General features: G+C 43.4%; 1 protein-coding gene across 9 annotated transcripts in view; it reads left to right on the forward strand.

Annotated features, from left to right (window-relative positions):
• Positions 1–12,258, forward strand: part of AOX4 (aldehyde oxidase 4) — a 56,943-nt gene that overhangs the window by 9,849 nt on the left and 34,836 nt on the right. For all 9 annotated transcript variants that reach the window (XM_070240603.1, XM_070240607.1, XM_070240610.1 and 6 more), the window contains 7 exon segments: positions 1,835–1,961; positions 4,885–4,946; positions 7,406–7,489; positions 8,127–8,207; positions 9,455–9,599; positions 9,847–9,939; positions 11,696–11,847. In XM_070240603.1, the coding sequence (XP_070096704.1) occupies positions 1,835–1,961; positions 4,885–4,946; positions 7,406–7,489; positions 8,127–8,207; positions 9,455–9,599; positions 9,847–9,939; positions 11,696–11,847 (744 nt within the window).

The raw sequence follows: 12,258 nt of genomic DNA on the forward strand, positions 1-12,258 counted from the left end.
TGCTCCCCAAATGTCTCACGAGTGACCCTATACCAGGCTAAACAAAAGACAGCTAAAATGACACTGCGGCTACTGAAGTTTAGAGAACTTTATAAAGGAACGGTAATGTTGTTTTTATATATGCTGGAAAAGGAACTTCTGCAGAGGTTAAGTTTTAAAGCAATATGTAGAAAGAAAATTATGAGTAGCCTTATTTTCCCTTGAAAGTCCTCCTCTTAGAAGATTGGGTTTGGAACATGGAGGCGAAGAGTTTCCTCTGACAGTGTGTTGCCAGTGATGGCACTTGGTGATGCTGCATTTCTTTCAGCCAAAAACTTGCTGACTTTTTGATCTTAGTAAGATCTCACCCCACGCTTGGCTCGTCACCTTACTAATATAGAAGCGTCCAACGCTGCGGCTTGTCCGATTCCTCTCATACCTTGATGGGACTGATGCTGATTTGTTCAGCGGTGCCCTGGAGCACGCTCATGCTGACTTGCAAGAGCCAACTGTCAAATTTTCAGGTCTCTTGCTAGCCAGTCTTTAAACACAGCCTTTATTAATAATTAAACTATACAAACTTAAAATTGAAAAAATAATGTTAAAAACACAATTAGTAAATATCAACACTCATCACTTCCTAATTATTTTACTACATTTTACTATTACCTACGCTCTTGAGGTTATTTATGTCCTTTGCATGTACATGGTGGAAATACCGTATAACGTATGCCGCTGCGCATCTCTCCCCAGATCTGCATTCAGTGACGTCACGTTGGAAGCTTGATATCAGGCATGATGGAAGTTTTTATACTACTAAATTGGTAGAAGCTACAAATCAGGGCTTGTTTCCCCAGAGATCCAAGATCAAAACCCGTTAAATGTTTACCAGCACATTTACAGCCAGGTTTATATGCCACATCTGAAACAACTTGCCATCTGATAATAAAGGCAACACAGCCCCGTTTCCTTCTGGCATCCCAGCCATGTCTGTCCTTTCAGTGGAGCTGCAGATGAAGTGTTTGGCTTTCATCTTAGGGGTCACGCTGTTTGAAAAATGTTTATTTCAAATCCTTTGAATCACACTCAAGCCAGCCAGTTGAGCACCCTGTGAGAGACACATGTGACACTAGGGGCCCAGAGAGTCATGTTCCATCTGTAGCTTCATGCATGGGGTCTTCACAGAGAGTGGACAAAGTAAATTGACATTTCTCAGTCTCTTCTTTATTGTTTTGTTGTTGTGTTTAAGTGCATAAAGTTGAATGTGCATAAAGTAAATTGATGAACAGCACTACTATTTATTACTATTTATTTGATAGAACACTACTAAAAACACTTTACAATTTTCAAAGCATTTCTATGGATTTTTGTCATTTAATCCATCAAAAGTTCTATAATATGGATGGAGAAAAGGATGAAAATTGCTTGTCAGAGACTGCTAAATGATTTGCATAGGATCATTCATTTATTCTCCCACCATCCTGTAAAGTAGATACTATTAGTATCCTCATTTTATAGATGAAGAGAAGGCAAGGTCACACAATTAATGAGTTATAGCGAGGACCAAAACTCACACGAGTGGCACTCCAAAGCCTTTCACATGTTTCCTAAACAGCACTTCCTCCGTCAGAGACAAACAGTCTGGAGAGTAAAGTGACTTAATTAATACCTGCCATTAGGTGTCTCTTGAAGGCAAAAAAAAGTGATTTCAAGAAATAGAAATATGTTTCTTCCAGAGTGACATCTTTTACCCTCCAGCTATTTCTAGAAAACTAACTATATGAGCTTCACTCCTTTCTGGTGGCCCAGGTTGGGAAACAAGAGGTTTAAAGCATAATGGGCCGTTTCCTCCCAGGAAAGACTTGCGAAGTGTCATGGCACGCAGTGTGGCTTCTGCAGCCCAGGGATGGTGATGTCCATCTACACGCTGCTGAGGACCCACCCGGAGCCGACCCCCGAGCAGATCACCGAAGCTCTTGGAGGTGAGCCTTCCTGGCCAGCTGCAGGTAGGGCCTGGCGTGGAAAGCGCCCAAGCAACCGGAGAAGGAGGGGGCAGCCCAGCCCGGGGAGAGAAGCGGTGGCACCAGTGCCGGGGTTCTAGGCACCTGGCCGACATGTCGGCCTCTCAGCACCTCCCTGGACCCGAGTCCTCTCCAGGAGGGGCTGCCTTCATTCTGGCTGCAGCGATGGCAAGAACTGGGGCAACACTGGTTTCATGACAAACCGCTGTCTTAACAGAGCCCGTTATCCCTCTGCAAAGGCCTTCAGATGGGCTGTTTCCGACACTTTTCATACAGTCTTTTCCAAATGTGGAAGTTTAGGTAGTGTGGAAGAATGAGATTTTGCTGTTTGTTTTTAAATCAATCTGTTAGAATCATTTATCAACTTTATTTACTCAAATTAATTTTACAGTGAGAATAACCTTTGAGATACTTTACATTTTATGTTGTGGTTTGGGTTCATCAGAAGATCAAGGAGGTCATAGATAGCAATTAATTATCACAAATAAGCTAGTGAGTGGTTCAATCTCCTATGACAAAAGAGCTATAAAATTTAAGTGAACAAGCACATTTTCTACCCCCAAAAATGCGTGTTAATAAATGTAGTTTTGTGTAACAAAGATACATAGTTCCAATGTAGCTGGTCACTAATTCTTAGAAGAAAGCTGTGAAAGCAAACCTCTGAATATTATAAGAAAGTTGTTTGCCTCTTTCAATAAACAGACAGAAATTCAGTTTTATGATGAAAAGATGGAGAATAAAGCAAAGTAAAAATTCAACTTCAGTTTTATGGTAACTGGTGTGTAAACCTTCTCTAATATTTTCCCTTATGTCTTAACAACTTCTTCACTCAAAATTTTTCAGTTTCTCGTTAAGTGCTACCACAACTTTGGCCTGTGGTTTCAATTATAATTTTAACCAAACCTGTGCGGATTTGAACAGTAATCTTTGTTCAATGACGTAATCCTCACCAGTAAGGTATTTAGAGCTTTGACAAGCAGAGATCTCGTGGTGTGCATTACTTTCTTTTGTTCATTCGAATACGCACAGGCGGTCCTACAGAGATGGAGGATTTCCCCAGATGCTGTGCCTGTGGCTCACATCATGACCACCAGGAGATCAGGTTGTCAAGTTTGGCCAAACTGCTGCAGTAGATGGCCTGATTCTAGAAGTGACGGATGGAGAGTGTATTGTGATTCACGATCCATTTACTTGAGCTCTTTCTAGAATTATAAATGCTAGCCACACTGATAACCTTCATGTTCATATTTTAAGAAAACAATGATATAAAATAAAATTTAAAGAAATGCGATTAGGTATGGCACATGCCTTCTAACATGGTCAGCTGGTATAAATCACCACTTCATTTTATCTTGTCTTTCCCTTCAAGGCTAAGGAAATACAATTTTTGAATTTGCATCTTTTTTCCCTTAGAATCAGAGGAATCTCTGTAACAGGTGCTGTTAGCTTTCTGTCGGTGGGCCTTTAGTGGGGCTTCTAGACTCGGCACTGATCACGCGGCCGAGAACAAAAGCAAAACAAAAAATCGTGTGACACCAGCCACCTCTAGCCTTTAATGTCTGCTTCCAGTTTATCAGAGAGAAGGTGTCCGCTGCCTCGTAAATACTTCTGTTTCACCCCGTGCACTTATGTTCCGGACATTTCAGCTCCTTTCCTCCAAAGAGAGGTTCTTAATTCACACACTTCTATATTCTTTCTCCTTAGCGAAAGGAAAGCTAGGTTATGGAGTCTGAATCCATTCTTGTACATGCGGTTTCTTCCTGAGCTATTCTCATTCTAATAAAAAAGGGAGCATACCTGGTACCCACGTTGGCACGTGACTTACCGGCATCTGGTGTCCACACTTCACTTCACTTCTAGGTGTTTTAACATGCCCAACGTGCCCGTTTACACTGCTTTGGAAATTTTATAGCTATATTTGGACATAATGATTTTACATTTATTTCTTAGTGTAAAAATAATGCATTCCTATGATGAAAAATGCACAAAAAAATTAAGAGATAAGGAAAAAACTCATTCATATTTCTGCCACCAGGAAGCAGCCACAATTAGACACTTCTGTTTTCTTTCAGTCTTTTCTAGGCATCGTTCTTGTTTGCTTATTTTAAATCCTTGTGACTATTATATATACAATTTTAACAGTGTAACATAAGAATTTTCCAATGCTATTAAAAACTTCTTCATAAATATCATTTATACTGGCTGAAAAGTTGGATATGTTTTTTAGAAAGATAGTGGTTTCCACACCTTTGCCACTATGCTTTGGAAATGTTGATTGATTAAAATGATACCAGGTACTTTTAGAACGCCTACTCTCCTGTACTGGGAGGGTTCAAGAACATCTAAGACAATCCTGGCCTTCTCCAGGAACTTAAGATCCAGTGAGGGAGATAAGGCATGTCTATAAATGCCCCTACCCCAGCTGATGATGGGCCTGCAGAAGGATCCAGACGGTGAGAGGCACAGCTCTGGCTGGGTGTTAGAGCAGACCCCGTGGAGAAGCGGGGCTGAGGCCCTGAAAAATGGGCACACTTTCCCTAGGAGGACGTTTGAGGGAGAAGAGACTACATGAGAAAAGCGTAACAGAGGGCCCATGTGAGATGTTATGGGGGCTGCAGTTGACATGAGTTAAGGCAGGAGTGGGAAAAAGGCAGGAAGAGTTGATTAGGAAAAACTATGGCCATATTTGTGATGTTTCAGGGAGAAAATGTAATCATGGATTTATTTTTGAAGAACATCTCTGTTCCCAAGAGTCATTTTGCTGGTTTGGGAAACAAAAGGAATCTAATTATTAATATAGCTAGCCATTCCACTGAACACATGAAGCACAAATATGCAATGTATTTCTACATCATTCCTTAAAAGTTGATCTCTTCTGAATTAGGTAATTTGTGCCGCTGTACTGGATACCGACCAATTGTAGAAAGTGGGAAAACTTTCTGTGTGGTAAGTTAAATAAAATTCTTTTTTCAGTTGATTTAATGTATTAATAAGCCTTTGCATAAAATCATCTATTGATTTCAATCAGCTCTAAAATAACCCTGTTTTGGCCTTTCTAACCACTGAAAGTTGTTGAATGCCACTGTCAGTATTTTTTAATAAACCTTTAGCAACTAACTTTTTTATAGCCTTAAATTAGGCACTTTCCTAAGAAGTAAAGTATATGATCCATGACATCAAGAAATGTAAACTCCAAGAAAGTGAAATCTAGCCCAAGAAATAATAAAAGCATAATTAAAAAGCAAGATATTAAAAGCTCAATATATCCTCTATACCAGGTCTACGAGTTTTGAAAGAACATGAATTAAAGAGCGTTAATAAGCAGGAAGGGAAGACACAGAGGAGACTTCTTTGAGAATAGGAATTGTGAGCAAGGTCTTAAAGGAAGTGATAGAAATGGATGGATGAGGAGAGGCCAGTAGAAAATTCCACTTAAGAAAATGCGTGGAAGTAGGGAAAAGAAAGATGTTCAAGGTTCAGCTAGAAACTGACGTGGCTGAAGCATGACAGAGTAAAAAGATATTATTTTGGGCTAAGGCATTTAGACTTAAAGCTGATAACCAATCTATGGTCATTGTCTGTTCTCAAGATAGGAGTAACACGAGAACAGTATTTCAAAAGGGAAATTCTTGGCCCCTGCCTGTGAGAAGGAGAAGCCTGGAGAGACATGTTGGGGATGAAGGCATGGACTAGTGCAGTATCCCTGGAGAGACATGTTGGGGATGAAGGCGTGGACTAGTGCAGGATCCCTGGAGAGACATGTTGGGGATGAAGGCATGGACTAGTGCAGTATCCCATGCATGAGGTGATGAGCCCTCAACCAATGTGGTGGACATGGGCCCAGAAAGGTAATTCTTTGGAAAGGGATTGCCAGAATCATAACCTCCCAACAATAAAGGATGCAGTGAGAAAGAAAGCCAAGTTGGCTTTCAAAGTTGTGAGGTCAAGGAATCATCAGAGAGGATGAAGGAGGTAGGAAAAGAATGATTTTGTGTATGCCAGGAGGGGTAGTTTTGAGATATGTTAAGGTTTCAGCACACTAAATGTCAAGAGAAGATATATTTTCAACAAGGTTTCAGGTGGAATGTTTTTCCAGCACCCATTTTTTATGGCAAAAATTAATTTTATATAACTTTGGTTGACCAAAATCAATTCAAGTTAATTCCAAATGCCAAAGTCTTAGGGAAAAACATCTGCTTTTAGGCCAGTAGTGAAGTATTTCAAAAAGCTTTGCAAACTACAGAATAGTTTATTTTGAATCCTGAATAAGATACTCTTTATGTTGAAGCATATGAATGGCCAATATCCCACCATTTTTGATCCACAAAAACAGTGATTCCATGTGATTTAACCTAATACGATATGATTATTTTCCTGGAGATAAAACGTATGCAAAGATGGATCTTTCTGTCTCGCTCATTCTGGGTCCCCACATGCAGCCACTTGTAGTTGGTTCCGTGTTGTGCGTACCGTTGTCACAAATCCGAATTCCTTCGGAACCCTGTAGGAAACTGCCTTATAAGTACAGACATCAGTGGCCACTTCTACAGCACTTCCTATGTGTCAGATACGGCACGTGCGTTTTTCATATTTGAATCTAACAAACCTGTTTGGGATGGGTTTTATCTTCCTAATTGAACAAGTCAACCCAGGTAGTATGTACCACAGCAGAAATCAAAACCCGAGTCCCCTTGACTCCATGTGTGAAGTCGAACCACAGGTCTTCAAACCGCCACAGCCCCGCAGGCTTCGTGTGCACGTGAAAAGGGCAAACAAGGGTGAAAGAAGTAGTCTGAGAATTGCCGTAAGTGACCGGTGAATTCAGTTCTACCCAAAACACTGCTTTGGGTCTGTATGAAATCTCCTGAAAATGAAGGTAAAATGGTTTGGGACTTGAATCATCCAAATAATTCAGAATAGCTCCAGTATCATCCAACTAAACTTGGGTTTTCAGTGTATTTATATTTGTGCATAGAAAGTCTTAAAGGCACTTTGTCTTCCAGGCCTTCGTTACAGATGCACACCGTCTCACCTTTAGGATAATGAAGAGCCATCTTCTTTGGTTTTTTCCACCTTATAACCCTACTCCATTGACTTCACTTCTAGTTGCGAGCCTTAGCTGGCTGGCCCCACCCTCCTCTAGCCCCCTTTGTCTTCCCTTGAGACTTGAGTGACACCATCAACGTGACCTTATCGTGAGCACGGTTGCACGCTCCTGTAATTTCCCCTAATTGCTGAGTGCTGGAACAGCTTGATCTCCACCCCATCCATCCCAGAGTCCTGGAGGGCAAGGATGCGCTCTCTTACTTCTCCCTCGGCTCCCGTGGGGCCTGGCACTCTGGAACTCAGCGTGGTGTCTAAAGAATCGACCGGTGAATTTGTTTTAAACTTCCTTACTTCCTAAGGAATCAACTGTTTGCCAAGTGAAAGGATCAGGAAGATGTTACATGGAGCAAGACGAGAGGCCTTTCGTGACTAGACAGGAAAAAGTAAGTGTCTGGTGTTCCACTTCAGTTGGGATTAACTGAGAAATACTCCCATAAATCCAAATTTATCCAAGTTTTCTATTCTTTTCAGTAAGTAAAGTGCAAAGTAAGTGAATTCAGGGCATAAACAGCTTAAAAATTGCTCCTCACATTAGGGAGCCCGTAACTGTCACGAGGCCGGTCACCACAGAAGGCTGTTTTTCTCCTGAAACTTTACAACTTTCTGTGCCTTAATCTCGGGTTACCCCACATGCACACACACAAGCACAAGTACATGCACACACACACAAGCGCACACACACAGGCACACAAGCTGTAGGGGGATGGAAGCAGTGGTGCATCTTCATGCTCAGGGCAAGGAAATATCGGCAAATAGTACCTGAGACCCAGCACAGGAGTTTAAAAGCCAATTTCTGACACCAAAGGAGGAAGCCCAGAGTACGGTGAATCTGCAGGGGAGACCATCCCGGCCCTTTGAGGGCTGAAGAACTCCCCTCGGGGCGCCCTGTGGCTCTGGCACCGCCATTTTGTGTCCCGGTGTCCGAGGGACAGACGTGGCTCTGAAGTCCCGCACTTAGAGACTCCCGTCTGTCTCCCGGTAACTCTGAAGTTCCATTGTGTTTTGTTTTGTTTTCTTGAGATGTGTACCAAACTGTATGATGAAGACGAATTCCAGCCCTTGGATCCGTCCCAGGAACCTATATTTCCTCCTGAACTGATAGTAAGATACTTCCCTTTTGTTGTCTCTTATGATGATGTGGTTTCAGCCTTTTTGTATTACGCAATGGAATTACTGAGTTTTAGACATTAAAAGTTGGAAGTGTGTCCAATATGATCATGGGAAAATAACCCATTTTTAGGGACTTGTTCACGTCCACTATAAATACTGTGGAGCAGACAGCTTAGAAGAGTGGTGTTGCCAGGAGCTCTGAGACACTTTGGTTCAAGCTCCTCAGTTGAAGATACTGAGCTCAGAGAGTGCAGGTGACTTACCCAAGGTCACAGAGCTATACTGTGAGATACGTTAAAGGCGTTTTGTAAAACTGGTAAAGTAAAACTCAAATGATACTTATTATAATGAAATTACATTACTCTTGCAATTAACTTCTCTGATTTCAACTTAGTGGGAAGAGAGAGAGAGAGAATAATATAAATAGTGTGTTGTGCCTGTCACTCTGTTCCATGACTATGCCCCATAGAGAGCATGAGGATGAGGGACATGATTCCACTGACTTCTCAGAGGGCGTCAGTCCCCACGCACCCCTCAGACTGCGAGAACCTGGACACACCTGGTATTTAAAGACTATATGTATAGATACAGATATATACGTATGTATAGAAGTATGCATGTATATTACAGACGTGTAAAAACATCCATTTACACTCTACCTGATGAATAATTTAAGGAATTTTTCTCAAGGATAATTTTGCCTCTGAACAATTTTTGTCCTACAAAAAACCTAATCCCAAGATGGGGCTCCTCTGAGTTGCTGTTGGGGCAGAAGGAGAACGAGCAGCCTGCCTCTTTGAGTGCAGGCTAAGCCGCTGCCGCAGTGCCGGCACCTCCTCTTCACACTCCCTCCACCCGTGTAGATCGAGTTCGCCCTGCTCTACTTCCAGCTGATGGACAGACACCTATCGTGATGTTTATCAGTGGTGCCCGCCCAGATCCTATCAATCTAGGTGGTATAATGTAATTTCATCATCATAAGTATCATTTGATTTTTACTTTACCAGTTTTACAAAATGCCTTTAGCATGTCTCACAGTGCAGCTGTGTGATGTTGGGTAAGTCCCCTGCACTCTCTGAGCTCAAAGAAGGCCACCCTTTCCTGATCCCTAGAAGCTGTGGCACCTCAGAAAGCTCAAATGATGAGCAGCCCATCTGGACCCCTAGGGCAGCGGATATGCTCGTGGCTTGTGGTTCACGAGCCTCACCTCAAAGCTTGTCGGCTTTGCTTCTCTGCAGAGAATGGCAGAAGACCCAAACAAGAGGAGGCTGGCGTTCCAGGGGGAAAGGACCACCTGGCTCACCCCCGTGACCCTGGACGACCTTCTGGATTTGAAAACCCAGTTCCCCAAAGCGCCCCTCGTCATGGGGAACACCACAGTGGGTGGGTGGGTTAAGCACGTTCTGTGGTCTGGATTAGCTAACGCGAACATCTGCGTCTCTGTTAAACTCTTTGTACACACAGTTTGTTTTTACTTCTTGAGACCTGGGGACCTTTAGAATGCTTTTTTGTTTTCTTTTGCAAATAAGTCACGTGCAGCACAATTTTTACCCTGGATTACCAGTAAGTGAGATCTGTTAGCACCCATTGTCTTCCTTTTCTAATTGCTTTCAATATTTTCCTACTTAAGGGCCCAGCATGAAATTCAGAGATGAATTCCATCCAGTTTTCATATCTCCACTCTGGCTTCCAGAACTGCATTTTGTGGAGACCACAGATGAGGGTAAGCACCTTCTTTTTCAAATAAGATGTAACTATTGGCTGTTGGTTAGCTGTTAATAATGAATTACATGCACTGGGCTAATTTGAGCGTGTGACCTCATTTATTCATTTATTCATTCAAAAATAGTTATTGTGTCCCTACTGTGTATCTTTGAGGAACTTTTTCAAACTGACCCACTCAGCCGCCTCACTGAATGTTACAATGTCCTAGGAGGCACAGTGGCGGGAAGATGTCATGCAGCCCCGCCAGCCACGGAGGGACAGACGGAATAAGACGACTTAAGACACAGGCTGGCCGGTAGGAGAGGTTCTTGCCAGACATTACTCCATACTTCACGAATTTTCTCATGGCTCGTCCTGTGTGCACGGACATTCACCAAAAAAAAAAAAAAAAAAAAAAAAACCTTGGCCACAAGATTTGAAAAGTTAAATGTGAATAGCAACTTTATTTATTTTTACGCTCTGTTCACAATTCAGCAAGAAGTGCTTCCGCATCTCGTTTCTTTTGATCCTCGTGACGACCTGGGAGGGAGACATAGCAGGAAGCCTTGGTGTCTCCATTCTCCTAGAGAAGACGCAGAATCAAAGGGCTTACGCAACTTCCTAAACGTCACACAGCTAACACACGGCAAGTCAGGACTGGATCCTGGGTCTTCCTACTCCTGCTCAAGGACTCCTTCCACGGACTGCGGCGAACAAGGCTGCCTGAGGAACACAGCCCACCGTCCACTACCCAAACCCAGCATTTGAATGGACAACAGGTTATGGGAGCCAAAACTGCGACATAAAATAGGGTTCTCCCTGATGAATAAACGGAAATCAAATGGAAAATTATCTGCTTCCCCTCTGACCTGCCAATCTTCCGTCAGTCTGCCCGTTCATTTTTCACCTGTTGGAAAGTCCGTGTCAACGGCCTCACAGGCGGAGAAGGAGGGAGGGGAGGCCAGGCTGGTCCAGGAGAGGCCTGGAAGCGAGGTGTGGATGTCCTTGGTTAGGGCGAGGTGGGAGCACAGACTAGGGAGGCGGAGCCTGTAGAACTGTGTGGATGCCACTCAGCCTTTTCATTATTGCCTCTCTAAGGAGCCAGAGACGTTTCCTCTCTAACCATCCCTGCAGGAAATGTAAGCACCACAGATAGAACACATATGTGTTTTTGTACAGTGTGCGGATCAGAGCTTTATGTATAAACAGAGTGAGATTTTTTTCACCCCCTTGAGTGTGGTCCCGCCCCCATCGGGAAGGCGTGAACCGGATGGCAGTGCTGCTCACAGCGTGCCCTGCCCGCACAGCGGCAGGTAGAACGGGTCCCAGGGCCAGGCAGCGTCTGTCCACTTGGGCTGATAAGGGAGCAATGGGAAGAGATGTCTGTGGACGAGGGCAAGCAGGCCATGCAGATTCGAAAGTCAATTCCCAGTTAAGCTTAGTGAGCTTTTACAAGTCCTACAGAACCTGGGCTGAAATTTTCATAGTTGATCAATATATTCAGGAAAACTCTAAATTGGGAGTAAACCAAGCCATGAATTTCAGACATCTGTGGTTGATATGTCCTAAAATATGACGGTATACATGACTGAGAAAAGGAGTTGAGTACTTAATATTTGGGAATAAAGCAAATGGCCAGAAATATCTTTATCTTTGGTCTTTGTTATTCTCAGTTAACATGAAAAGAGAAGACATATCTGAAAGATTGTTTGCGTGCAGCCGATGCCTCTGGTTACAGTTTACTTTAAGTTCATGTTCCACTGCCTTCTTCTCAGGGGTGACAATAGGTGCAGGATACAGCCTGGCCCAGTTGAGCGACGCCTTACGCTTCATTGTTTCGGAGCAACCGAAGGAGAAGACGAGGACGCACCGCGCTCTCCTGAGGCACCTCAGGACGCTGGCCGGGGCCCAGATTAGGAACATGGCGGTACGTCCCCTGGTTCTGCGCAGTTAGCCACAGTCAAGCACAGTCCTACCGTTCTGTCACTTGGCAAACATTACCCTGAAGAGGAATCCCAAGTCAGTGTCAAACAAGCCTCTACCATGAGTGTGACTGGGTGCGTGTGTGCCCCAAGTGAGAGGTGTCGCGTTATGGGTATGTGTGTGTCCAAGGTGAGAAGTGGCGTATTGTACCACGAGATTACCGTACTAGAGTCCAAAGATGCCCCAACTCTCCCAGCCTGTCCCCTGTGAGTGGTGGGATCCTGGAGAAGCCGCTTGACCCCTTTAAGCCACTGTTTCTTCATTTTAAAAATTAAGGTTCAACTAAATGGACTGTCTCTAAGATCCTGTCCAGCTCTGACAGTCTGAGAAACGTGTTTCACCCAAGGTGTAGTAA

The sequence above is a fragment of the Equus caballus genome, chromosome 18 (assembly GCF_041296265.1).
Source record: "Equus caballus isolate H_3958 breed thoroughbred chromosome 18, TB-T2T, whole genome shotgun sequence".
In the NCBI taxonomy this organism is placed as follows: domain Eukaryota; kingdom Metazoa; phylum Chordata; class Mammalia; order Perissodactyla; family Equidae; genus Equus; species Equus caballus.